The 26,820-nt window shown below is 42.7% G+C and overlaps 1 protein-coding gene across 1 annotated transcript in view; it reads right to left on the bottom strand.

Moving 5' to 3' along the window:
- LOC118385516 (neural proliferation differentiation and control protein 1-like) overlaps positions 1–15,615 on the bottom strand; it is a 57,866-nt gene extending 42,251 nt beyond the window's left edge. The window contains exon 1 of the mRNA XM_035772722.2: positions 15,214–15,615. Within this exon, the coding sequence (XP_035628615.1) occupies positions 15,214–15,313 (100 nt within the window). The 5' untranslated portion in view covers positions 15,314–15,615. The remainder of the gene's footprint in view (positions 1–15,213) is intronic.
- Between the last annotated feature and the right edge of the window lie 11,205 nt (positions 15,616–26,820).

The raw sequence follows: 26,820 nt of genomic DNA, 5'->3' as shown, positions 1-26,820 counted from the left end.
AAGGTTGTTAGATCGACTCCCCGAGCTGACAAGGTAAAAATGTGTTGTTCTGCCCCTGAACAAGGTAGTTAACCCACTGTTCCGAGGCCGTCATTGCCTGCCAATCGTAAACAGTTCGAAGAAAGGCAGAGAAGCAAACAGAGGCAAAATCTATTGTACCACAGATGGGAAAAGGCCCTGCCGTGGCACTGTGGACTTTTTATTGACTTAATGAGGCACGATCAGATGTCACGAGAAAAGCTGGAAAATGGCACCTAATCCCCAGCGATTTACAAGTAATGGGTTCATCTTAAGGTAGCTTCGGTGAGACAACAACATATCACGGTCCTTGTAAGCAATGGGTTCCATAAAGGCAGCTATCAGCAAAGTCAGAGCTCGTAACAAACGACAAGTGTGAGTGTTGGTGCAAGAAAAGCTGTTAATAGGCCATTTCAAAATTAGGGACCTTGAAAAAGTATTCAGACCCTTTGGATTTCTGCACATTTTATTGTGTTACAAAGTGGTTTCAAATGTATTTCATTTTAACTGAATAACTCAAATATAGTCGATGCACAAGTATTCAGCTTCCTGAGTCAATACACGTCAGAAACACCTTGGGGCATCGATTACAGCCATGTCTTCTTGGGTAAATCTCTAAGAGCTTTACACCACTGGGTTGTGCAATATTTGCCCAATATTCTTTAAAAAAAGCTCTGTCAAGATGTTGGGGATCATGGCTGAACAGCAATTTTATAAACCTGCCATAGATTGTCAAGCAGATTGTTGTCAAAACTGTAACTTGGCCACTCAGAAACCGTCACTGTCGTCTTGGGAAGTAACTCCACTGTTTGGCCTTGTGTTGTAGGTTATTGTCCTGCTGAAAGGTGAATTCCTCGACCAGTGTCTGTTGGACAGCAGACTGTAGCAGGTTTTCCTCTGGGATTTTGCCTGTGCTTAGCTCAATGAGAAATACCCAGTCTTTGCCAATGACAAGCATACCCATGCCATGATGCAGCCACCACCATGCTTGAAAACGAGGAGGCAGTTACTCATGTAACTGTGATGTGTTGTATTGAATTTGCCCCAAACAGAAGGCTTTGCGTTTAGACCAAAAAGTGTATTCCTTTGCTGTGTTTATTTTGCAGTATTACTTTAGTACCTTGTTGCATACAAGATGGATGTTTTGCAATATTTGTATTCTTTCATTTAGGTCATTATTGTGAGTCACTACCAATGTTGTTGATCCATCCTCAGTTCTATCTCAGCCATTTAACTCTGTAGCTGTTATAAAATCACCAATGGTCTCATGGTCAGTTGAATTCCTGTCCTGCAGCTCAGTTCAGAATTACTACTATCTTTGATGTGTCTGGGTGGTTTAATGCATAATCCACAGCATAATTATTAACTTGACCAGGCTTGAACAGATACTCAATGTCTGATTTGTTATTGGTACCCATCTACCAATCGCTGCCCTTCTTTTATGGGGCTTTCGAAAAGCTCCCTGGTCTTTGTAGTGGAATCTGAGCACGAAATTCAATACTTGACTGAGGGACCTTACAGATGTTTACAGATGTTGTATGTATGTGGGGACAGAGGAAGGGTTAGTCATTCAGAGATCATGTCAAGCCTTATTATTTCACACAGAGTGAGTCCATGTAACTTATTTTGTGATCTGTTAAGCAAAATGTTAGCGCTGAATCATTTAGGCTCGCCTAAACGAAGGGTCCGAGATGTTTTTGTTTTTATTTAAATAAATACATAGGATTTCTCTTCCACATTGACATTAGAGTATTTTGTGTAGATGGTTGACAAAAAAAAGAAAAGAGGACAATTAAATCAATTTGAATCCCACTTTGTAACACAATAACATGTGAAGAAATACCTTTGCAAGGCTTGAAGAATGTATATAGTCCAGGACTCTACGGGCCCTGGTCAAAAGAAAGTAGTGCACTGTACAGGAAACCGGGTCCCATTTCGGATGGACCCCAACTGCTCGTGTCGATGGAAACAGAGAAGTCAATGTTGCAGATAGCAGCATCAGCATAGACTGAAGAGACCTTTGAGGTGGATACGACTAGGTCTGCCTCAGACAATCTAATGGACGCACATGCACACGTCTGTATAGGAAGTGTCACTGTTAATATTTCACCCAGCGAGGACAGGGCATTTTTTTGCAGCCCAATTATAAATTCTCATCTCAAAACAGGAACATATGTACTAGGTGTGAAGACCATGAGTTATCCAACTATACCAAACAGCCAGCACTCACAAAGAGTACTATTCATTATAGCAATAAGGCCGGGGGAGGTGTGGTATATGGCCAATATACCACGGCTAAGGGCTGTTCTCTTATGTACGACGCAACGCGGAATGCTTGGCCACAGCCCTTAACCCTGGTATATTGGCCATATAGCAAAAACCCACAAGGTGCCTTATTGCTATTATAAACTGGTTACCAAAGTAATTATAGCAATACAAATCAATGTTTTTCCACACCCATGGTATACGGTCTGATATACCACGGCTGTCAGACAATGAGCATTAAAAGGTTCGAAGCACCCTTATCCCATTCATACCTTGTGACTGCAAATAGAGCATAATAGGCCTAACTGTATTAGTTAGAGCTGGCCGTCTACACTCATCATATTAATGGAAGCATCGTGGGATGGGTATCAAAGGGCACCAGGGTTAAAAGTATAGTGCCATTTGAAACGGGTGGGAAAATGTCCCGATCAAACCAAGCTGTTCCTATCCTCAGGATACAGGTTCAGTCTGGTGATTTAACCATGACCCTGATATAGGTGAGCAAATACCTTATCAGCGTTCAACACCATTGCACCCTACAAGCTCATCACTAAGCTAAATACCCTGGGACTGAACACCTCCCTCTGCTACTAGATCCTGGACTTCTTGACAGGCCGCCTCCAGGTGGTGAGAGTAGTCAATAACACATCTGCCATGCTGACCCTCAACACGGGGGCCCCTCAGAGGTGCATGCTTAGTCCCTTCCTGTACTCCCTGTTCACCCACGACTGCGTGGCCACACGTGACTCCAACACCATCATTAAGTTTGCAGACGACACGGCGGTGGTAGGCCTGATCACCGATGACGATGAGACAGCCTATAGGGAGGCTATATAGGGGACAACAACCTCTCCCTCAACGTCAGCAAGACAAAGGAGCTGATAGTGGACTTCAGGAAACGGAAGGGCTGTTGTGGAGCAAGTCTGCACCTGTTGTTCAGGAAGCCAGAAAATTTGATTTGATTCATCTTCAGTGAAAAAAGCCTGACAAGAGACTCCGTCACAATAGTGCTTCCTTGTTAAGTCCTTCAAAAGTGTTGAAGAGGCCCTTGAGGCTCACACTGCACCTTTAGAGTGGAAGCAGATGCACTCACAGTCACACACAAAACCTCACAATTACACCAAACAAAAATATAAACGCAACATGCAACGATTTCACTGAGTTACAGTTCATATAAGGAAATAACTTAATTAGGCCCTAATCTATGGATTTCACATGACTGGGAACACAGATATGTATACCATTTTTTAAAGTAGGGGATGTGGATGAGACAACCAGTCTGTATCTCACGTGACCACCATTTGCCTCATACAGCATGACACATCTCCTTCGCATGGAGTTGATTAGGCTGTTGATTGTGGCCTGTGTATGTTGTCGCTCTCCTCTTCAATGGCTGTACAAAGTTGTTTCTTTTTACCCCATTTCTCCCCAATTTCGTGGTATCCAAATTGGTAGTTACAGTCTTGTCTCATCGCTGCAACTCCCGTATGGATTTAGGAGAGGTGAAGGTCGAGAGCCATGCGTCCTCCGAAACACAACCCAACCAAGCCGTACTGCTTCTTGACTCAATGCCCACTTACGCCAGAAGCACCAATGTGTCGGAGGAAACACTCGGAGGAAGCACCATCTCTGTGCATTCAAATTGTCATCAATAAAATGCAATTGTGCTCGTTGTCCGTAGCTTATGTCTGCCCATACCATAACCCCACCACCACCATGGGGCACTCTGTTCACGACATTGACATCAGCAAACCGCTCACCCACACGACGCCATACACACTGTCTGCCATCTGCCAGGTACAGTTGAAACCCGGATTCATCCATGAAGAGCACATTTCTCCAGTGTGTCAGTGACGATGAGTTTGAGCAGAAACTCTTCAGTTGTACAAACCCACAGTTTCAGCGGTCTTGGTGACTGGTCACAGACGATACCGCAGATAATGAAGCAGGATGTGGAGGTCCTGGGCTGGCGGATTACACGTGGCCTGCAGTTGAGAAGCTGGTTGGACGTACTGACAAATTCTCTAAAAAGACGTTGAAGGTGGCTTATGGTAGAGAAAAAAACAAATTCTCTGGCAACAGCTCTGTTGGACATTCCTGCAGTCAACATGCCAATTGCACACTCCCTCAAAACTTAAGACATCTGTGGCATTGTGTTGTGTGACAAAACTGGACATTTTAGAGTGGCCTTTTATTGTCCCCAGCACAAGGTGCATCTGTGTAATGATAATGGTGTTTGATAATTTTCTTGGTATACCACACCTGTCAGGTGTGTCAGGTGTGTCCCGGGACCACCCATACGTAGAATGTATGCACACATGACTGTAAGTCGCTTTGGATAAAAGCGTCTGCTAAATGGCATATATTATTATTATTATTATATTATAGGTGGATAGATTGTCTTGGTAATGTAGAAATGCTCACTAACAGGGATGTAAACAAACATCTGGGATCTTAATGTAAGCTCATGAAACATGGGACCAACACTTTAAAATGTTGCATTTATATTTTGGTTCAGTATAAGACAGACATAATTTACAGTCACTCAACGTGTGGGGGTGACAAGGCAAAAAATGACAAGGAAGTGAATTCAGACAAGTGAAATAATTTGTTCCTGAATAGTGGATTTGACTGACACACGACTTCACAGTAACGGGTGAAGCCGGGTCAGACTCTTTCTCTGCTGTGCATCACTGATAACTTTCATATTGCACATGTCTTTCCTCCTCCTTATCTCTTGCTGCTCTCTCTCTCTCTCTCTTCACACACACACACACAGAAAACCATTTCCATAATGTCTGACACAGCCAGTTATTACCAATGTCCATTAGGCTAATGACCTGGTTATTAGCATTAGTGAGAACCAGAACAGATGACAGAAAATAGGACACACAGACACAGCAGTGACTACCACAAATACAGCAAGCCTTCACTGTCTTCATTCTCTCTCTTTTTTTTTGTACATATCTCTCTCTCTCTCTCTCTCAGAGGACAGTGAGATTAGCAGAAACCCTACAGCGCAACATAGACAGCATTGATTCAAGATGAAATGGGTTAAGTCTGGTTAAATATCTCTGGATCAATGGGAGGAATCACATTGCCAGCCACAATTTCACTGAGAGTCTGTGCCATGATTTCCCCTGGGCTGGCTGGGAGAAACTTGCTTGCCTGGTCTGCTGTGAGGCTTCAGAGTTGCCACGGCAACAAGTCCCTGTGTTGTGAAAAAAAAAAAAACCTTCCTTTCTTCCTCCTTGCCCCAAAGACCGACCAAACAACATTTGTTCAGGAGGAACGCAATAAGGAAAAGGAACGAAGGAAAACAGATCGATAATACCTCCTTTCTGGTTGTTACGAAAGAGATTTCAAAAGTGCAACATTCATTTCAAAGGAATCTTTCTGAGAGAAACCCCTCAACTGTATAGTCTTCCTCTGCATCTATGGACGTGTAGTACATTTCCTTATATTATACCTAATCTGGGAAAAAGTAGGTTTTTAGCTCACATTTGGCCAGGGTGATAATGAAGAATGAGTTCGAGCTTATAAATGAAACATGACATCATATTAACGCACCAGTAGTTGCAGAATAGTTCCTAACCCGCTCTCTGAGGTCTTTATCGGCTTAGTGCCTGCTGCCATGTGGGTTCAAGTTCAGGATTTATGTCATTTCACTGCCAGGTTCCTCAACCCAGCTTTACTACTGAATCACAGACTTCTGACCCCTCCTGAGCCTAACTGATCTCAGAGCAGTTAGTAACAGCATTCGGCACTTATGCCGCTTTTTGACTACAACACCAGTGTTACACCAGTGTTGACACCAGTGTTGACACCAGTGTTGACACCAGTGTTGACACCAGTGGTTACACCAGTGTTTACACCAGTGTTTACACCAGTGTTTACACCAGTGTTTACACCAGTGTTTACACCAGTGTTTACACCAGTGTTTACACCAGTGTTTACACCAGTGTTTACACCAGTGTTTACACCAGTGTTTACACCAGTGTTTACACCAGTGTTTACACCAGTGTTTACACCAGTGTTTACACCAGTGTTGACACCAGTGTTGACACCAGTGTTGACACCAGTGTGTTACACCAGTGTTTACACCAGTGTTACACCAGTGGTTACACCAGTGTTACACCAGTGTTGACACCAGTGTTGACACCAGTGTTGACACCAGTGTTTACACCAGTGTTGACACCAGTGTTTACACCAGTGGTTACACCAGTGTTTACACCAGTGGTTACACCAGTGTTACACCAGTGGTTACACCAGTGGTTACACCAGTGGTTACACCAGTGTTGACACCAGTGTTGACACCAGTGTTGACACCAGTGGTTACACCAGTGGTTACACCAGTGGTTACACCAGTGTTGACACCAGTGTTGACACCAGTGTTGACACCAGTGTTGACACCAGTGTTTACACCAGTGTTGACACCAGTGTTACACCAGTGTTGACACCAGTGTTACACCCTTGTTTTTCCATATCTTGGGCTGACGGTGAGGACTTGTGAAGAGCAGAATCAATAACCTCGGCATAATCAAAACAGCTGCTTTCTGAGAAGGTGTTAAAGTTCACAGTTAGCCCTTGTTATGTAAATGTTGCTGAAAAGTACCAGTGGCCGGGCTTTGGCCCCAAGTGAGAGCAGGTCTGCCGGACTCATGGTCCAGTGAGACACATGTAAATTCTTGGTCTCATGTTTTATGAGCTGAAACAAAAGCTCAGAAATGTTCCATATGCAAAAAAAGCTTATTTCTCTCAAACTGTGTACACAAATGTGTTTTAGTGACCATCGCTGTGTTTGGAGGAAAAAGGGAGAGGCTTGCAAGCCGAAGAACACCATCCCAACCGTGAAGCACAGGGGGTGGCAGCATCATGTTGTGGGGTGGCTTTTCTGTAGGAGGGACTGGTGCACTTCACAAAATAGATGGCATCATGAGGAGGGAACATTATGTTGATATATTGAAGCAACATCTCAAGACATCAGTCTGGAAGTTAAAGCTTGGTCGCAAATGGGTGTTCCAAATGGACAATGACCCCAAGCATACTTACAAACTTGTGGCAAAATGGCTTAAGGGCAACAAAGTCAAGGTATTGGGAGTGGCATTCACAAAGCCCGGACCACAAACCTATAGAAAAGTTGTGGGCAGAACTGAAAAAGCGTGTGCGAGCAAGGAGGCCTACAAACCTGACTCAGTTACACAAGCTCTGTCAGCAGGAATGGGCCAAATGTTCACCCAACTTATTGTGGGAAGCTTGTGGAAGGCTACCCGAAACATTTGACCCAAATTAAACAATTTGAAGGCAATGCTACCAAATACTAATTGATTGTATGTAAACTTCTGACCCACTGGGAATGTGATGAAAGAAATAAAACCTGAAATAAACCACTCTACTATTATTCTGACATTTCACATTCTTAAAATAAAGTGGTGATCCTAACTGGCCTAAGACAAGGGATTTTTTACTAGGATTAAATGTCAGGAATTGTGAAAAACTGAGTTTAAATGTATTTACCTAAGGGGTATGTAAACTTCCGACTTCAACTGTATATACAGTGTTGTAACGATGTGCAAATGGTTAAAGTACTAAAGGGAAAATAAATAAACATACTGGAAATATGGGTTGTATTTACAATGGTGTTTGCTCTTCACTAGTTACCCATATCTTGTGGCAACAGGTCACAAATATTGCTGCTGTGATGGCACACTGTGGTATTTCACCCAGTAGATATGAGAGTTGATCAAAATTGGCTTTGTTTTCGAATTCTTCGTGGATCTGTGTAATCTGAGTGAAATATGTCTCTCTAATATGGTCATACATTTGGCAGGAGGTTAGGAAGTGCAGCTCAGTTTCCACCTCATTTTGTGGGCAGTGTGCACATAGCCTGGCTTCTCTTGAGAGCCAGGTCTGCCTTTCTCAATAGCAAGGCTATGCTCACTGAGTCTGTACATAGTCAAAGCTTTCCTTAAGTTTGGGTCAGTCACAGTATTCATCTCTCCAGGTTCATCTCTCTGTAGGTTAAGGAAGGTTTGGGAATCGCTTCCTTTTTGGTGGTTGTAGAATTTAACGTCTCTTTCCTGTATTTTTATCATTAGTGGGTATCGGCCTAATTCTGCTCAGCATGCATTATTTGGTGTTTTACGATGTACACGGAGGATATTTTTTCAGAATTCTGCATGCAGTCTCAATTTGGTGTTTGTCCCATTTTGTGAATTCTTGGTTGGTGAACAGACCCCAGACCTCACAACCATAAAGGGCAATGGGCTCTATAACTGATTCAACGATTATTAGCCAGATCCGAATTGGTATATCAAATATTTAGTTCCTTTTGATGGCATAGAATGCCCTTCTTGCCTTGTCTGTCAGATCATTCACAGCTTTGTGGAAGTTACCTGTGGCGCTGATGTTAAGGCCAAGGTATGTATAGTTTTTTGTTCGCTCTAGGGCAACAGTGTCTAGATGGAATTTGTATTTGTGGTCCTGGCGACTGGACCTTTTTTGGAACACCATTATTTTGGTCTTACTGAGATTTACTGTCAGGGCCCAGGTCTGGCATAATCTGTGCAGAAGATCTAGGTGCTGCTGTAGGCCCTCCTTGGTTGGTGACAGAAGCACCAGATCATCAGCAAACAGTAGATATTTGACATCAGATTCTAGTAGGGTGAGGCCGGGTGCTGCAGACTGTTCTAGTGCCCGTGCCAATTCGTTGATATATATGTTGAAGAGGGTGGGGCTTAAGCTGCATCCCTGTCTCCCCACAGCCCTGTGGGAAGAAACATGTTTTTTGCCTATTTTGACCGCACACTTGTTGTTTGTGTACATGGATTTTATAATGTTGTATGTTTTTCCCAACACCACTTTCCACCAATTTGTATAGCAGACACTCATGCCAAATTGAGTCAAAGGCTTTTTTGAAATCAACAAAGCATGGGAAGACTTTGCCTCTGTTTCAGTTTGTTTGTCAATTAGGGTGTGCAGGGTGAATATGTGGTCTGTCGTACGATAAATTGGTAAAAAGCCAATTTGACATTTGCTCAGTACATTGTTTTCACTGAGGAAATATACAAGTCAGCTGTTAATGATAATGCAGAGGATTTTCCCAAGGTTACTGTTGACGCATATCCCACAGTAGTTATTGGGGTCAAATGTGTCTCCACTTTTGTGGATTGGGATGATCAGTTCTTGGTTCCAAATATTGGGGAAGATGCCAGAGCTGAGGATGATGTTAAAGAGTTTTAGTATAACCAATTGGAATTTGTTGTCTGTGTATTTTATCAATTCATTGAGGATACCATAAACACCACAGGCCTTTTTGGGTTGGAGGGTTTTTATTTTATCCTATAGTTCATTCAAGGTAATTGGAGAATCAAATGGGTTCTGGTAGTCTTTAATAGTTTAATTGATCATGTATATGTTTTTGCAGTTTGTTCTTCGTTCTAGAGCCAAAAAGACTGGAGAAGTGGTTCACCCATACATCTCCATTTTGGATAGATAATTCTTTGTGTTGTTGGTTTTTTTAGTGTTTCCAATTTTCCCAGAAGTGGTTAGAGCCTCTCTCTCTCTCCAGTTAATGTCACCTTCCCGGGTCTTCCTGATACCTACCACGACACCTACCACCTACTCTTTTTCCATTTACTGCAACGAGCACCGACCAACGCCGGACATCCATTGGGGTTGAAAAGTAGTTGAAATTTGGTCAGTCCACTCTGGCCGAACCAAATCTGAACCAATCATAGACATCTATGTTTCACAAGTTTGGACAGCACACTAAAAGAACAGAACAATACAGTAGAGTAAAGAAAAGTACAGTGCAGAACTGTACAGTAGAGTTCAGTACAGTAGAGCACACTAGAGTACAGTACTGTACTGAACTCTACGGAACTCCATTCTACTCTACTGTGCTGTACTGTGATGTCCAAACTTGTGAAACATAGACGTCTATGATTGGTTCAGATTTGGTCTGCTCCAGACCAACCAAATGTGGTCTTGTTTGGGGGTGGACCTCATTACAATAATAGCCCATGTGTAGCATACCAGCCAAATATGCAAAAGAAGAATGTTGCAAATGTCTATATTTGTGTACCTACTCAGGATACATCACCATGAAATGAATGATATTCATATCCATTATTGTACATCTATGTATAGTACTGTGCATTTGGAAAGTATTCAGACCCCTGGACTTTTTCCACATTTTGTTATGTTACAGCCTTTTTTTAAATGGATTAAAAAATATATTTCTCATCAAACACAATACCCCATAATGACAAAGCAAATACAGGTTTTTAGAATTTATTATAAATGTATAAAAAAAAGCATTTACATAAGTATTCAGACCCTTTACTCAGTACTTTGTTGAAGCACCTTTGGCAGCAACTACAGCCTCAGGTCTTCTTGGGCATGACGATACAATCTTGGCACACCTGTATTTGGGGGTGTTTCTCCCATTCTCTGCAGATCCTCTCAAGCTCTGTCAGGTTGAATGGGGAGCGTTGCTGCACAGCTATTTTCAACATGATGCTCTTACCACCATGTTACATTGTAGGGATGGCCATTCAGGCCAAAGAGTTCAATCTTGGTTTCATCAGACCAGATAATCTTGTTTCTCATGGTCTGAGAGTCCTTTAGGTGCCTTTTGGAAAACTCCAAGTGGGCTGTCATGTGCCTTTTACTGAGGTGTGGCTTCCGTCTGGCAACTCTAGCATAAAGGCCTGATTGTGGAGTATGGAGAACCTTCCAGAAGGACAACCATCTCTGCAGCACTCCACCAGAGGAACTCTGTCAGAGTGACCATTGGGTTCTTGGTCACCTCCTTGACCAAGGAACTCTGTCAGAGTGACCATTGGGTTCTTGGTCACCTCCTTGACCAAGGTCCTTCTCCCCCGATTGCTCAGTTTGACCGGACGGCCAGTTCTAGGAAAAGTCTTTGTGGTTCCAGACTTCTTCCATTTAAGAATGAGAGGCCACTGTGTTCTTGGGGACCTTCAGTGCTGCAAACATTTTTTGGTACCCTTCCTTGACACAATCCTGTCTCAGAGGTCTACGGACAATTATTTCAACCTCATGGCATGGTTTTTGCTCTGATATGCACTGTCAACTGTGATACCTTATATAGACAGGCCTGTGCCTTTCCAAATCATGTCCAATCAATTGCATTTACTACAGGTGGACTCCAATCAAGTTGTAGAAACATCAAGGATGATCAATGGAAACAGGATGCACCTGAGCTGAATTTCGAGTCTCATAGCAAAGGGTCTGAATAGTTATGTAAATAAGGTATGTTTTTAATGTTTTATAAATTCGCTAACAAATCTAAAAACATGTTTTCGCTTCGTCATTATTGGGTATTGTGTGTAAATTAATGAGGAAATGTGTTATATAATTCATTTTCAAATAAATCTAACGTAACAAAAAAGTCAAGGGGTCTGAATACTTTTCCGAAAGCACTATACATATCAGGAACACATGTAATTCCGTTACTGAATGTAAATCAAATCAAATGTCATGTCACATGCGCCAAATACAACACAGTGAAATGCTTACTTAAAAGCCCTTAACCAACAATGCAGTTCAATAGAGTTAAGAAAATAGTTACTAAATAAATAATGTACTTTTTACTCCATACATTTGACACCCAAAAGTACTCGTTACATTTTGATGCTTAACAGGACAGGAAAATTGTTAAATTCACACACTTATTAAGAGAACATCCTGCTCATCCCTACTGCCTCTGATCTGGAGGACTCACTAAACAGAGAACATCCCTGGTCATCCCTACTGCCTCTGATCTGGAGGACTCACTAAACAGAGAACATCCCTACTGCCTCTGATCTGGAGGACTCACTAAACAGAGAACATCCCTGGTCATCCCTACTGCCTCTGATCTGGAGAACTCACTAAACAGAGAACATCCCTGGTCATCCCTACTGCCTCTGTTCTAGAGGACTCACTAAACAGAAACATCCCTACTGCCTCTGATCTGGAGGACTCACTAAAAAACAGAGAACATCCCTGGTCATCCCTACTGCCACTGATCTGGAGGACTCACTAAACAGAGAACATTTTACTGCCTCTGATCTGGAGGACTCACTAAACAGAAACATCCCTGTTCATCTCTACTGTATCTGATCTGGAGGACTCACTAAACAGAGAACATCCCTGGTCATCCCTACTGCATCTGATCTGGAGGACTCACTAAACAGAGAACATCCCTGGTCATCCCTACTGCCTCTGATCTGGCGGACTCACTAAACACAAATGATTCATTTGTAAATTATGTCAGTGTTGGAGTGTACCCCTGTCTATCCTTAAAAAACAAAATGCAAGAAAATCTAGTTGGCCTAATATGAGCAATTTGAAATGATTTATAATTTTACTTTTGATACTTAAGTATATTTAAAACCAAACACTTTTAGACTTTTACTCAAGTTGTATTTTATTGGGTGACTTTCACTTGAGTCATTTTCTATGATGGCATCTTTACTTCTACTCAAATATGACAATTGGGTACTTTCCCCACCACTGTGTGTATGTGCACTTGCGTGCATGTGCGTGCACATGATATTTCTGACTAGCAATAACAGTTAAACTGTAATCTCCGTAATCTCTCTATCTAACACAAGCCAGCCCCCAGGAGAATCACTGAATACTATTAGTGACAAGAGTGCCAGTGAGCCACACAAAAGCACTGCCTCTGCAATGACATACCTGACCTTAAGAAACAAAACGTGGATGACAACAGGGATAATCAGCAGAGGAGGAGGAAGTTAAAGAAGGGGCAGAGAGAGGCTGGTCCTGACGTACATACCTACACGTACGCTACGGTCACAAGACGCAGGCCTCCTCGTTGTCCCTAGAATTTCTAAGCAAACAGCTGAAGGCAGGGCTTTCTCCTATAGAGATCCTTTTTTTAATGGAATGGTCTGCCTACCCATTTGGCCCAGCTTCGTCCGGGTTTGGCCCAGCGTCGTCCGGGTTTGGCCCAGCGTCGTCCGGGTTTGGCCCAGCGTCGTCCGGGTTTGGCCCAGCGTCGTCCAGGTTTGGCCCAGCATCGTCCAGGTTTGGCCCAGCTTCGTCCAGGTTTGGCCCAGCTTTGTCCAGGTTTGGCCCAGCGTCGTCCGGGTTTGGCCCAGCGTCGTCCAGGTTTGGCCCAGCGTCGTCCAGGTTTGGCCCAGCTTCGTCCAGGTTTGGCCCAGCTTCGTCCAGGTTTGGCCCAGCATCGTCCAGGTTTGGCCCAGCATCGTCCAGGTTTGGCCCAGCATCGTCCAGGTTTGGCCCAGCATCGTCCAGGTTTGGCCCAGCTTCGTCCAGGTTTGGCCCAGCATCGTCCAGGTTTGGCCCAGCATCGTCCAGGTTTGGCCCAGCTTCGTCCAGCTTCGTCATTGCAAATAAGAATTTGTTCTTAACCGACTCGCCTAACTAAATAAAAAAAAATGTTTTGTCTGGGAAGCCTACAGGCGCCTTAATGCTCCCTAATCGCTCTCTCCCTCTCTTAACCTCTGAATGCTCGGCTACGAAAAGCCAACTGACATTTGCTCCTGAGGTGTTATTGTGTTCCACCCTCTATAACCACTGTGGATATTATCTGACCCTGATGGTCATCTATGAATGTTTAAACGTCTTGAAGAACGATCTTGCCTAAATGGAACAGCCAGAAGAGGACTGGCCAAACCTCGGAGCCTGGTTCCTCTCTAGGTTTCTTCCTAGGTTCCTTCCCAGGTTCCTGTCCTTCTAGGGAGTTTTTCCTAGCCACGCTGGTTCTTCATCTGCATTGCTTGCTCTTTGGGTTTTTTGACTGGGTATCTGTCTAGTCCTTTGTGACAACTGCTGTTGTAAAATGGGCTTTAGAAAATACATTTGATTGATTGAGTGGTGCGAGTAGTCAGTGACTAATGATAATGTGTGTGTGTGTGTGTGTGTATCTGCCCAGTAAAATGAAGAGATTATGTGTGTAAGACTATCCAGCAGTTGTGTTTGTCACAGTGTTGAGATTCTCTCTCATGGTCAGTCAGTACCTCTCATTTTTGGCCCCAGATATCACGCAGCTGGGGGATAGCCTCGCAGACACTACTATTCTAGATGCACTCTGGGATCTTACATATCACACAAATTGCAAACATTGTATGATATACAAATGGCTACATTTGTAACATATCACATGAAATGGGTGACATAGTACACAATCGGATGAGGTGGCGCACAAAAAAAAAACGGGACCACTTTTGACTCGTGAGCACCACTTTCAAAAGTACTGTTTGAAATTACACAAGAATGCATCTTTAATTCTCTAATTCATCCTTTTCAATCTCATCTCTCTCTTATAAAATAGTGATTTAAATGAGGTCTAACGTTTGAATTAAAATCACGTAGAGTGTTTGAGTAGATTAACCCAATGCAGTATAGGCTAATAATAATAATAATAATAATAATAATAAAGACTGCACATAATGATTTACTTAAAAAATGATAGATTGTTATATGAATAACAACACATGTCAAGCAATATAGGCGAGACTACGTCCATTTACTAGGGTATACACTGTACGGAGAATGCCCTGGTTCCTGGTTCCCTTTTCTTAGTTTGCTCACAACTCCTAGTCATGCACTCAGCGTTACATAAACACAATGGACTTAACATATCCAATATCAATATCCAACATGTCAATTTCAGTGCCCTTTGGACCATTTTCAACCCAAAATGATCGGACAAATAATGTTATTGTATATGTTATGGTTGCTGTTGTTTTTACATTGAATGCAGGCTGTTTTGAGAATCTGAAGACATTATAATAAAGGCATAATTGTATAACTTTATACGAGACAGAACAAAACTATAATATATATATATATATATATATATATATATATACACATATACACACACAAGGGAAACAGTTTCAGTAAACAGTAATAAAACTATATGCTTACCTGGCATACTTGCACTGACAGTAGCGAGAATGATACACAGGAGAACCCCGGGCTGAAGTGAGGCCCGGGGTTGTCGTTCGATCCGCTTCGAAGGCAGCATCCTTGAGATGACTTCTTTAGGAACCGTGAGCCAGACACCGGGGCATAGGGTTGGTCATCATTCCCCCTACTCGTTTTCAGTGCGAAGTGTTTTCCGTGACAAATAAATCCTACACTAGTGGACAGTCCGGTTCACGGTCTATGAGCCGCTGGTTAATCCGTAGCACTGCTAAAGATCGCGGTGCGCAAATTGAAGCAAGGGGAGGCGGGGAATTCTGCAACGGAGAGATCAGATGGAGAGACACGGTGAACTGCGGCGGTAGGCTACGTAAAATCTTGGTGTCGGCGTCATGACGCGATTAGAAAACAGGTTTGGTAATTTTGCCAAACTAACAGACCGAGCGCAGGTAGGCGAAATGCAGGTGTTTTCTGCTGTTGCCTCCAATGTTTGACCAAAAACGGTTTATTACATTGTCTCTGGTTTAACCACTATCAGTCGCACATAAATGAACATAGGCTTTAACTCATGTTCTACAATCACCGATGTTAATCACTGTAGCAAGGGGGGCAGCAATGTTCTTGTTTGCAAGATAAGAAACGCAATGGAAAGTCCATGATTATAATGCCATAGAAAAGTGTTATGTAGGTCTAAGCAGCTAGTTTGAGTTTCCACTATCACACTTTTCTGAGATAATAACATTGTTAACATTTGCCTATTTTCGTGCTATGACAGTGTAAGTACCAGACAGGGAGCACAGCTTTAGTGCATGTTGGTGTAAGCATCGACGAGGAAGGTGACTTCGTTCATATGGGTCCGAGTCCGAGCAACTCCACATCTAGAGTTCCACTGTCAGGCCATCTCCCGTCCGCTGGCAGCAAAAGGGGATAGCTTTATCGCAGCTAGTCATACTGTACATACAGGGTTGGTTTCTCGAACACAGATTTAAAGGCGCTGCATGGTCAATCTGAGTTCTGCGTTGGCCGTGCACCATTTACAGTGATAAGGCCTATGCAGAAGGCAGGGCATTCATACTCCGCAATTGCGTCACACCATCGACATGGCACCTCTGACCACATTTCGGATCAAGTATAAATTGCCTCTATACCTAGTCCTTGACTAACAAACAAGCTCAATTGAAATTCTCCATTGATATAGGTTTCCTGTCCATAAATGGGCTTAATCTGGCCCACAGTTTTTGCAGCGGTATTGCTCATTAAGTGTGAGAATCAATCAAATAACCTCATTCCCATGGCTACATATGACCTCCGAGACGTTACCCCTTTTTATCTCAGAGTACTCTTAGGACATGGGAGTGTGAGTAGTGGTTTACCTCATGGCCTGGAGTCCTGTCCAGCTGTTCCGGTGCTCCCTTCTTAGCAGAGTTCCTCTGGGAGTGACTAGAAAGGCTCAGACTGGGCTGAAAACATGTCGGCACTCGAGAGGACCACAGAGAAAACTGAAAAACATGACAGACTGGAGACAATGTCTGCATCTCCCAATAGACTTCATCGCCTTCCCTTCACCTAAAGAGTGGATCGGGAAACCACACTGTGCTTTCAGATCATTACAGAAGAAATCACTTTAGAATTCACAATTCAGTGGGGCGGAGCTAGCATGTTGGAGTGAACGGCTGTGCGTGAGAGGCTCCTGCAACTTTTTGCAAAATAATCTAATTTAACCTACTTTATTCACTTTTTACAACAAACGTTTCTTTCTAATACAAGATTGTAACTTTTTATATGAAAATGCCGAGTAATAAGCGACCAAAGGACAATAAATCCACAGCGGAGGCCTACTCCCCACTAAACAACGAGACAGACATGGCGGGAGGCACATGCAACAACGTGACACTTACAGAACTTACCCGGGCTTTGGGGGAGCTACGTGTTGCTATAGCTGAGGATCTTAAGGCCACTATTGCTGAGCTGGACACCAAAATCGAGAGCGTCATTCGAACGGTCGCTTCGCATGGCCAGAGTATTGTGGACCTTGAGAAAGCTTCTGAATTCAACGCTGGTAGGATCGACGAGTTAGAGAAGCTATGCTCGTCATTGCAGGATACTGTGCAGAGGCTTTCTGTGAAAGTGGTGGACCTGGAGGGCCGATCCAGACGTAATAACCTTCGCGTTGTTGGTCTGGCAGAGGGGATAGAGGCGGGCTCTCGCCCTACCGACTTCTTCGCCAAGCTACTGAAGGATGCAATGGGATCGGATGTTTTGGATTCGGATCCCCAGCTGGATCGCGCACATCGCTCCCTTGTCCCAGTGCCTGGACCAGGCCAACGTCCTCGCCCAGTAATAATCTGCTGTCACAGTTTCAAGACCAAGGATCTTATCCTGCGTGAAGCTCGAATGAGGGGCAACCTGTCACATAAAGGGCATCCATTCCGTGTCTATGAGGATTATGCGCCCGATGTGGCAAAGCATCGCGCCGACTACAGAGATGTCATGACTAAACTCTACAAACTCCATCTTCGCCCAGCCTTACTCTTCCCTGCAAGACTAAGAATTACCCCGCCTTCCGGTGAGAAGATTTGGCTCTCCTCGGTTTTGGACGCAGAGAAGTTTATCCAGGGATATACACCAATCCCCGTACAGGTTAGAGTGCCTTGTTAGTGCGTGTTAGGGTCTGCTCATGGACTCGAATCCATACTATACCATATTGGGTGAAAACGTATTAAACGGGCTCAACAAGGGCTACCGAGCATGTAAGACGCTGAGCAGACCAATGGATGGCGGTCAGAGCTCTCATTTAACGTTAAATTCACTTTCATCCCGGCTGTGCTCAGCGATGCATATTTTTTACTTCCAGGTTTGATCACTGACACCTTCGGACGGATATACTTATATTCCCCCACTTTTGTTTTGTTTCGTTATTTATTTTACAATCCTTACATCACTCTTACTACCATACCATTTATTTATTGCTTGCAGGGGACTGGGGTGATGGTTGGGAGGGGCAGACGCCTGGTTAGCAAGTTGATGTTTTGTGCCGTTCTGCCTTTGTCTGGCCGTGGGCTCTCTCCCGACTAGAGTCCCACCAGCCCTCTGTAGTGCTTATGTATGTGTAGGTGTGCGTAAATATAATTACTATTTGTACTTTATTACTATTTTCTCTTAGCACTTTAGTATTATGTATGTGTATATTTTAAATCAGTGTAGATTGTTATTCTGGGGTATGAATGTTTGTATGTGTATGTGCATATGGATGTATATACATATTCTTTAAATATATATTTTTATATATGATCTTTTTGTGTGGGTATGTATACATACATGTATATGTATGGATGTGTGTGGGTGTATGTATATATATATGGGTGTGTGTATGTGTGTATGTATATATGTGTGTGTGTGTGTGTGTGTGTATATATATATATATATGTGTGTGTGTGTGTGTGTGTGTGTGTGTGTGTGTGTGTGTGTGTGTATATATGTATGTATGTATACATATATGGGTGTGTGTATGTATATATATATATATATGGGTGTGTGTGTGTATATGTGTGTATATGTGTGTGTGTATATATATATGGGTGTGTGTATGTATGTATGTATGTATATATGTGTGTGTGTGTGTGTGTGTGTGTGTGTGTGTATGTGTGTATATATATGTGTATAGGTGTATGTATGTGTGTATGTATATATATATATATATATATATATATATAAGATATATTTTTACTTATTTTTTATTAAACATATTTTTTTTTAAATTGGGGGAACGTTTAATTTAACAAATCCTTGTTCCGATCTCCTGACCCACAGTATGTAAAGGTACGGCTGACTAGGTCGGTTGCGGATGGTTTATTTTTTGACCGGCAGTGCTTAGCAATATTATCTCGAGGCTATATCTTGCTTATTTCTGGGATTGACCCAGGATGACGCTTAAATGCGCAATATGTTTAAGTTGCAACTTATTCGGTTTAGGTTTATTAGATGCTAACTGAACACTTAACTCGCGGGAGCCTCCTCAGTTCATATGTTAGTAGAAGTTCTAGGATAGTGAGAGGTGAACGTATAGTTGGGATTTTATTTTTGTTTTACCTCTGGTTCGAGGTCGCGCCGTGCTTTTTGGCATCGGCCAGACAATGTGTTTATTATTTTTATTTTTCCTTTTTTTCTCTCCTGTTTGTACATTCCTGTTAAAGGTGGGTTGATGGGGGGTAAGTGTTGTGGAAATTAGGGGAACAGGGGGAAGTAAAGGTGCTTGCAGGGGGAGGGGTGGGTTGGATACTGCTCGGGTGTGGGTGCTACATATGCTGATCGTGATGGTTTGGTGCGCTTTCTTACCTTTTATCAAGTTACATGATATGCAGGCCACCATAGGAACTACAAACGAGAGGAGGGTGGGGCTTACATTCACTTCCTGGAATGTCAAGGGTTTAAACGAACCAATTAAGAGGGGCAAGGTCCTAGCCCACTTGAAAGCACTCTCGTCTGATATTATATTTTTGCAAGAAACCCATCTGAAGAATAACTCTCATAGCAGACTTAGGTGTAGGTGGGTGGGGCAAGTGTATCACTCTAACCTCTCTGCCAAAACGAGAGGCACAGCGATTCTGGTACGGAAAGGAATTCCCTTTCTACATAAAACCACTATTGCGGATAAAGAGGGTCGGTATGTGATCGCAATAGGAGAAATCCACTCTACCTCAGTAACTCTACTAAATATCTATGGGCCAAACATTGACAACCCCTCTTTTTTCAAAAGAGTCCTTGCCCTGATTCCAGATATCTCCCATACTAACCTGGTCATTGGAGGGGACCTTAACTGTGTGCTAGACCAATATTTGGATAGATCCTCTACCCGGCGAACCCCTACCTCCTATTCAAGCGAATTCTTGAATACCTACATAAAAAATTCAAACTTATTTGATATATGGAGGATCGCTAACCCTACGGGTAGGGAATACTCCTTTTACTCTCATGTTCACAAGGTTTACACTCGAATTGACTACTTTTTGTTGGACGCTAGACTACTCCCCTATACCTGTAATGTGAGGTATCATGATATTATAATCTCGGACCACAGTCCACTCACCTTCTCCCTGAGATTGGGTGACATTGTACCAAACGAGAGGGTCTGGAGGTTGAATCCTCAGCTCCTCACAGAACCAACATTCTGTGAATATCTTAAAGACCAAATTACATTTTTCTTTGATACCAACGACAACACAGAGACCTCCCCAGCATTATTGTGGGAAACACTGAAGGCGTATCTGAGAGGCTGTATCATCTCCTTTCAGGCTGCCAGGAGTAGGCAAAACAGAGAAAAACTGGAAGAACTAGAGGGACAAATTCACTTACTGGATAGGGAGAATGCTAGCCACCCATCTATGGAGAAACATAAAAAAATTACCTCTTTAAAATTTGAATATAATCAGATTCTCTCAGCTAAAATCGCTAAATCTTTTCTCTATGCCAAGCAAAAATATTTTGAGTTTGGTGACAAACCACACAAATTACTCGCCAGACAACTTCGAAAAATGTGAGTGACCGAATGATTCACAGGGTTAAATCTGCATCTGGGGAATTACTCTTCCCCCAAAGACATCAATGACAGATTCCGGCAGTTTTATGAGACTCTATATACATCTAAAGCGGATCCTAACCCCTTAATTATGCAAACATTTTTGGAGGACTGTAATCTTCCTGCCCTGAACCAGGAAGATTCTAACTTCCTGAATAAGGAAATATCTCTTGATGAAATCCGAGAAACAATTAAATCTCTAAAGAGTGGCAAGACCCCGGGCCCAGATGGATACCCTGGTGAATTCTATAAAACATTCAGCAACATGCTCTCCCCCTATCTGCACAAAATGTTGATTCAGGCCAATGAGAATGGAGCTCTCCCTTCTACTTTGGACGAAGCGTTCATTACAGTTATACATAAGAAGGGTAAAGATCCAGAAGAGGTAGGGTCATACAGACCAATATCTCTCCTTAACACAGACCAAAAGATTTTAGCAAAAACGCTGGCTAACAGGCTTAGCACTTTAATTGGCAAATTGGTCCATTCGGATCAGACCGGCTTTATCCCTAACAGAAACTCATTCTTCAATCTCAGGCGCCTCTTCAATATTATGTATTCTCAGAGGTTACCCAACGTGGACCTTGCCGTCATATCTCTTGACGCCGAAAAGGCCTTTGACCAAGCCCTATCTATTCAAGGTCCTACAGAAATTTAATATTGAGATAGGTTCATAAATTGGATCCAGCTTTTATATAGGAACCCCTGTGCCAGAATACTCACTAACCAATCATTGTCGCCCGATTTAACCTCAACAGGGGGACAAGGCAGGGTTGTGCGCTGTCGCCTATGCTCTTCGCCCTAATTATCAACCGCTCGCTCAGACGATTAGATCTTATGCAGCAATACACGGCTATAATACTAAAGATACTCTAAATAAGATCTCCCTATACGCAGATGACATCCTCCTCTATGTAACAGAACCCCAGGCTAGTATCCCAGCTATTCTTGATGTGATCAATTTGTTTGGTACCTTCTCGGGATACAGAATAAATTGGAACAAGAGTGAATTAATGCCCATACGGTCGCAAAATACCTCCTGGCTAGAACATCTCCCATTTAAGTTATCTTCAGAAAAATTTACCTACCTAGGAATTGTAGTTACCAAACAATACTCCTTACTATTTAAAGAGAATTTCCCCTCTCTGATACAAAAACTCAAAGCAAACATACTATTTTGGAGAACTCTCCCAATTTCTCTGCTCGGAAGAATTAATGCCATTAAAATGGTCTTCCTCCCACAACTGCTCTACCTATATCAGAACATCCCAGTATTCATACCTAAATCCTTTCATAAACAACTGGACTCAATTATCAATCCTTTCATCTGGGATTATAAAACACACAGGATAGGTAAAAACACCTCTGTAAATCCAAGACGGAAGGAGGATTGTCTCTCCCAAATTTTATATTTTATTACTGGGCCGCTAACCTCCGTATTGTTACGTTTCTGTTGGATGACGTACTCCCGGCATCCAGCTGGCTTAGTATGGAGCGTGAGGAGTGTCACCCCTTCTCTATTGGCGCTGTGATTTTGTCGCCTGTCAATCTGGAGATGTCACTTTATTGTAACAATCCTATAATACATAGCACAGTCCGAATCTGGAAGCAAATTAAAGTCCACTTTGAGCTCAGACCAATGTCATTCATGCTCCCTGTCGCCAGGAATCCCTCCTTTGCCCCTTCTAACCTTGACAACACCTTTGAGCGATGGGGAGAGTTGGGGATAAGCACCATAGGGGATTTATACATAGAAGGGACCTTTGCTTCCTTTGAGCTGCTGAGGGAAACTTATAATCTTCCCAGAAGTAATTTTTTCAGATACCTACAAATTAGAGACTACGTTAGAAAACACCTCCCAACATTTGGGAATGCTAAACCTTCCATGTTTGACGGATGCATAAAAATATGCCCCACCTCAGATAAACTGATATCGCGTCTATATGATGCTTTTCAATCTGTTAGCACACCTTCTACTGATGCCATCAAGGCAAAATGGGAGGAAGAACTAGGGACTGACATCTCAGTGGCAGACTGGGAAGAGAGCTTGGAGTATATCCACACATGCTCCATTAATTCCAGACATCGTCTCATACAATTCAAGGTATTACACAGATTACACTATTCCAAAACTAAACTGCATAGGATATTTCCTGATACATCCCCTACATGTGATAAATGTCAGGCTACGCAGGGTACACTACTCCACTGCTTTGCCCTATGCTCTAGCTTGCATGGTTATTGGTGTGGAATTTTTAGGATCCTCTCTGAAGTTTTGGAGACTTCAATAGATCCAGACCCGCTTCTGATAATCCTGGGAGTATCTGAGTCCCTAAACAGATTAACCAACCCCCAAAAACAACTAATCTCGTATGGTCTCATCTCGGCAAAAACTAATCTTGTTGTTTTGGAAAAGGAGGGAAGCGCCCTCCACCAAATTATGGCTCAGTGAATTGGCAAACACTGTACACTTAGAAAGAATTAGATATATTCTGAACAATAAATTATCAACATTTGATAAAATCTGGCAGCCTTTCCTCTCCTACTTGGACGAGTCGGCGCTGTGAATTTGTACTTATTAACGCACTCGCAATGGTAAAATTTTAATCTACCTTTGGGCAGCGTGTGCTGGCCCTACCACCCGAGCAGTTGGGAGGGGGGGGGGAGGGGGACATCTTCCTCTTTCTTTCTACGTGTCCTTGTTTTGTATGTCGTGTTCTGTATTATTTGTTCTGCACCCAGAACTCTGGGTCTTGTTGTTCCTGTATGCTCTTTTATGTTTAGATAAGAAGTGTATACCTGTCATGTATACCTATACACCATTCTTGTGTGTGTTTAATAAAAATATTTGAAACAGAGAATTCACAATTCAGCTGTTTGGACATTGGTCAAATTGAAGGCTCACATCTGATGGGTATCTTCTTCTTTGAGGTGAGGAGCTTGGAATGACCCAGACTGGGCAGGGAGAATGAGTGGGTCTGGGAGGACATCTTGGATCGTGTGAGAGGGCGCACCCTGCTGATCAGTGTAGGGAGGAGCAGAAGCTGCAATGCCAATATTATTACTAATGTATTAGTAAAACCATCACCACAGTGCTAATTGGACAAGCAGTTTACAAGGTTTCAAATATCAGAGGTAAATAAGTGCTTTACTTTGGCAGAAGCTCACCGGAGCAGAGTACCGGCACCTAAAATGTTCTACTGCTTGAGCTCCTGCACCTCTAGAGTATTGTGGAGCTCCTACACCTAAATATAAACAGTACCGGAACACAAAATGAGTACTGGCATCTTTTTCAGTCCAAGTCAAGCACTGGAGGTAATTCAAATATCAAACTTCTCTTTCTTGGTCACAAGTCGTTTGGGTGTGAAATAAAGTTCCATGTCAAAACAAGCAATTGTAATGTAGGCCTATGTTCCGCCAGGAATAATGAAGATTTTTTATTTGTATTTTATTTCACCTTTATTTAACCAGGTAGGCTAGTTGAGAACAAGTTCTCATTTGCAACTGCGACCTGGCCAAGATAAAGCATAGCAGTGTGAACAGACAACAACACAGAGTTACACATGGAGTAAACAATTAACAACTCAATAACACAGTAGGAAAAAAAGAAAGAAAAGAGTCTATATACATTGTGCGCAAAAGGCATGAGGAGGTAGGCGAATAATTACAATTTTGCAGATTAACACTGGAGTGATAAATGATCAGATGGTCATGTGCAGGTAGAGGAGATATTGGTGTGAAAAATAGCAGAAAAGTAAATAAATATAAACAGTTTGGGGATGAGGTATGTACAATTGGGTGGGCTATTTACCGATAGACTAAGTAAGTAATATAGGTCTATCGCTAGTGGTTTGGTACTATTGACATTGTTTTTTACCTTATGTCCAGTGTCTTTGTGTGAGACCAGGTCAGTATACTGGGTCTGGCTTAAAGCCTGTGCTTTGTCACAACTCTCCCCTGAAAGGAGAGCATTTGATCAGGCTCCAAAACTCACAATAAAGCAGTGAAACAAGTACTGAAGTAGGGTTGCAAAGGGTCAGAAATGTTACTGAAATTTTCCATGGTAAATTAAGCCCTGGAATATGGGGAATTTTGCTTAAATGCATCAACAAATTAAGCTTATAACAGTGAACCTTTTTTTTGTGGGATACACATGACATATTTTGGTTAAACTACCCCCAATTCAATGGAATTGCAACCCTCTGAATGCACAGTGCACTCTTCAATCACTTGCACACTAATGAGATGCTATTGAGCCCACCACTACCACACTGTCTGAGCCAAGGACTACATGCTTTCCGGTAAGTTTTGATTACAATACTGGGTGGGGTGAATATATTTGATATGACATGATTCTTTGTTTACTAGTAAATAGTAGCCTATGTGTTTAAATCATATGTAACAATTTCTGCTAGTTAGTTTTTGCTACCATGTGGGTTTTAGCTTGCTTGAGCCTGCTAACTGAGTGTTAATTCACCTGTTTCCATACATGTTTAATTTAAAAACATTTATCTTACAAAGGAGTTGTTTAATCTAACTGCTTAACTATTTATCTGTACATGGAATTGTATTGGGTTTTTTAAACTCATTTCCCCCCTAATCTTTACAGGAAAATGCCACGGGCACTATCTGATGTGTGGAGACATTTCACTGCAGCTCATGTAGAAGGAAAGTCAGTGTACATTTGCAAATACTGTGCCAAATCATATGTGAAGAACGCAACGAAGATGCAAAATCATCTGGCCAAGTGCATAAAGTTCCCACGGCGCTCACAACAAGCAACCTCTGACAAAAGTCCCCCTACTTCTATTCAAGGTGAAAATGATGAATCAGACACCTTTATCGATTGCAACAACTCATGATCCTCCTGGAATCAGAAGTTTGTTTGACTCAATAGAGGAACGTAGTCAGAGAAATGCTGATGAATGTCTTGGTCTAGCTGTGTATGCAACTGGTTCACCTCTGATGCTCACAGGCAATGTGTATTGGAAGAGATTTCTGAATGTTCTTCATCCAGCATACACTCCTCCAACCAGACATGCTTTATCTACTCATTTGCTGGATGCCGAATTCAACAGAGTTCAAGGGAAGGTCAAGCATATCATAGAGAAAGCAGACTGTATTGCAAACATCTCTGATGGGTGGTCGAATGTTTGTGGGCAAGGAATAATTAACGACATCATCATCTCCACTCCTCAACCAGTATTCTACAAGAGCACAGACACAAGGGACAACAGACACACCGGTCTCTACATTGCAGATGAGCTGAAGGCAGTCATCAATGACCTTGGACCACAGAAGGTATTTGCACTGGTGACAGACAATGCTGCGAACATGAAGACTGCTTGGTCTAAAGTGGAGGAGTCCTACCCTCACATCACACCCATTGGCTGTGCTGCTCATGCATTGAATCTGCTCCTCAAGGACATCATGGCACTGAAAACAATGGATACACTCTCCAAGAGAGCCAAGGAAGTTGTTAGGTATGTGAAGGGTCATCAAGTTATAACAGCAATCTACCTCACCAAGCAAAGTGATAAGAATAAGAGCACCACATTGAAGCTGCCCAGCAACACTCGTTGGGGTGGTGTCATCATGTTTGACAGTCTCCTGGAGGGGAATGAGTCTCTCCAAGAAATGGCCATATCACAGTCTGCCGATATGGACAGCCCCATCAAGAGGATCCTCCTGGATGATGTATTTTGGAAGAGAGTGGCAAGCAGCCTGAAACTCCTGAAACCTATAGCAGTAGCCATTGCAGATTGTTGGAGACCATGCCATCCTGTCTGATGTTCAGACTCTACTTGCAGATGTAAGAGAAGAAAGCCGTTCTGCCCTGCCCAATTCACTTTTGCTCCAAGCAAAGGAAACTGCAGTTATGAAATACATAAAAAAGCGTGAAGACTTCTGCCTGAAGCCAGTACACGCCACAGCTTACATGTTGGACCCCAAGTACGCTGGCAAGAGCATCTTGTCTGGTGCAGAGATCAACAAGGCCTATGGTTTCATCACTACCATGTCTTGCCACCTTGGCC

This window comes from Oncorhynchus keta, chromosome 6, assembly GCF_023373465.1.
Source record: "Oncorhynchus keta strain PuntledgeMale-10-30-2019 chromosome 6, Oket_V2, whole genome shotgun sequence".
Classification (NCBI taxonomy): Eukaryota; Metazoa; Chordata; class Actinopteri; order Salmoniformes; family Salmonidae; genus Oncorhynchus; species Oncorhynchus keta.
This window is presented reverse-complemented; position numbering and strand designations above follow the sequence as displayed.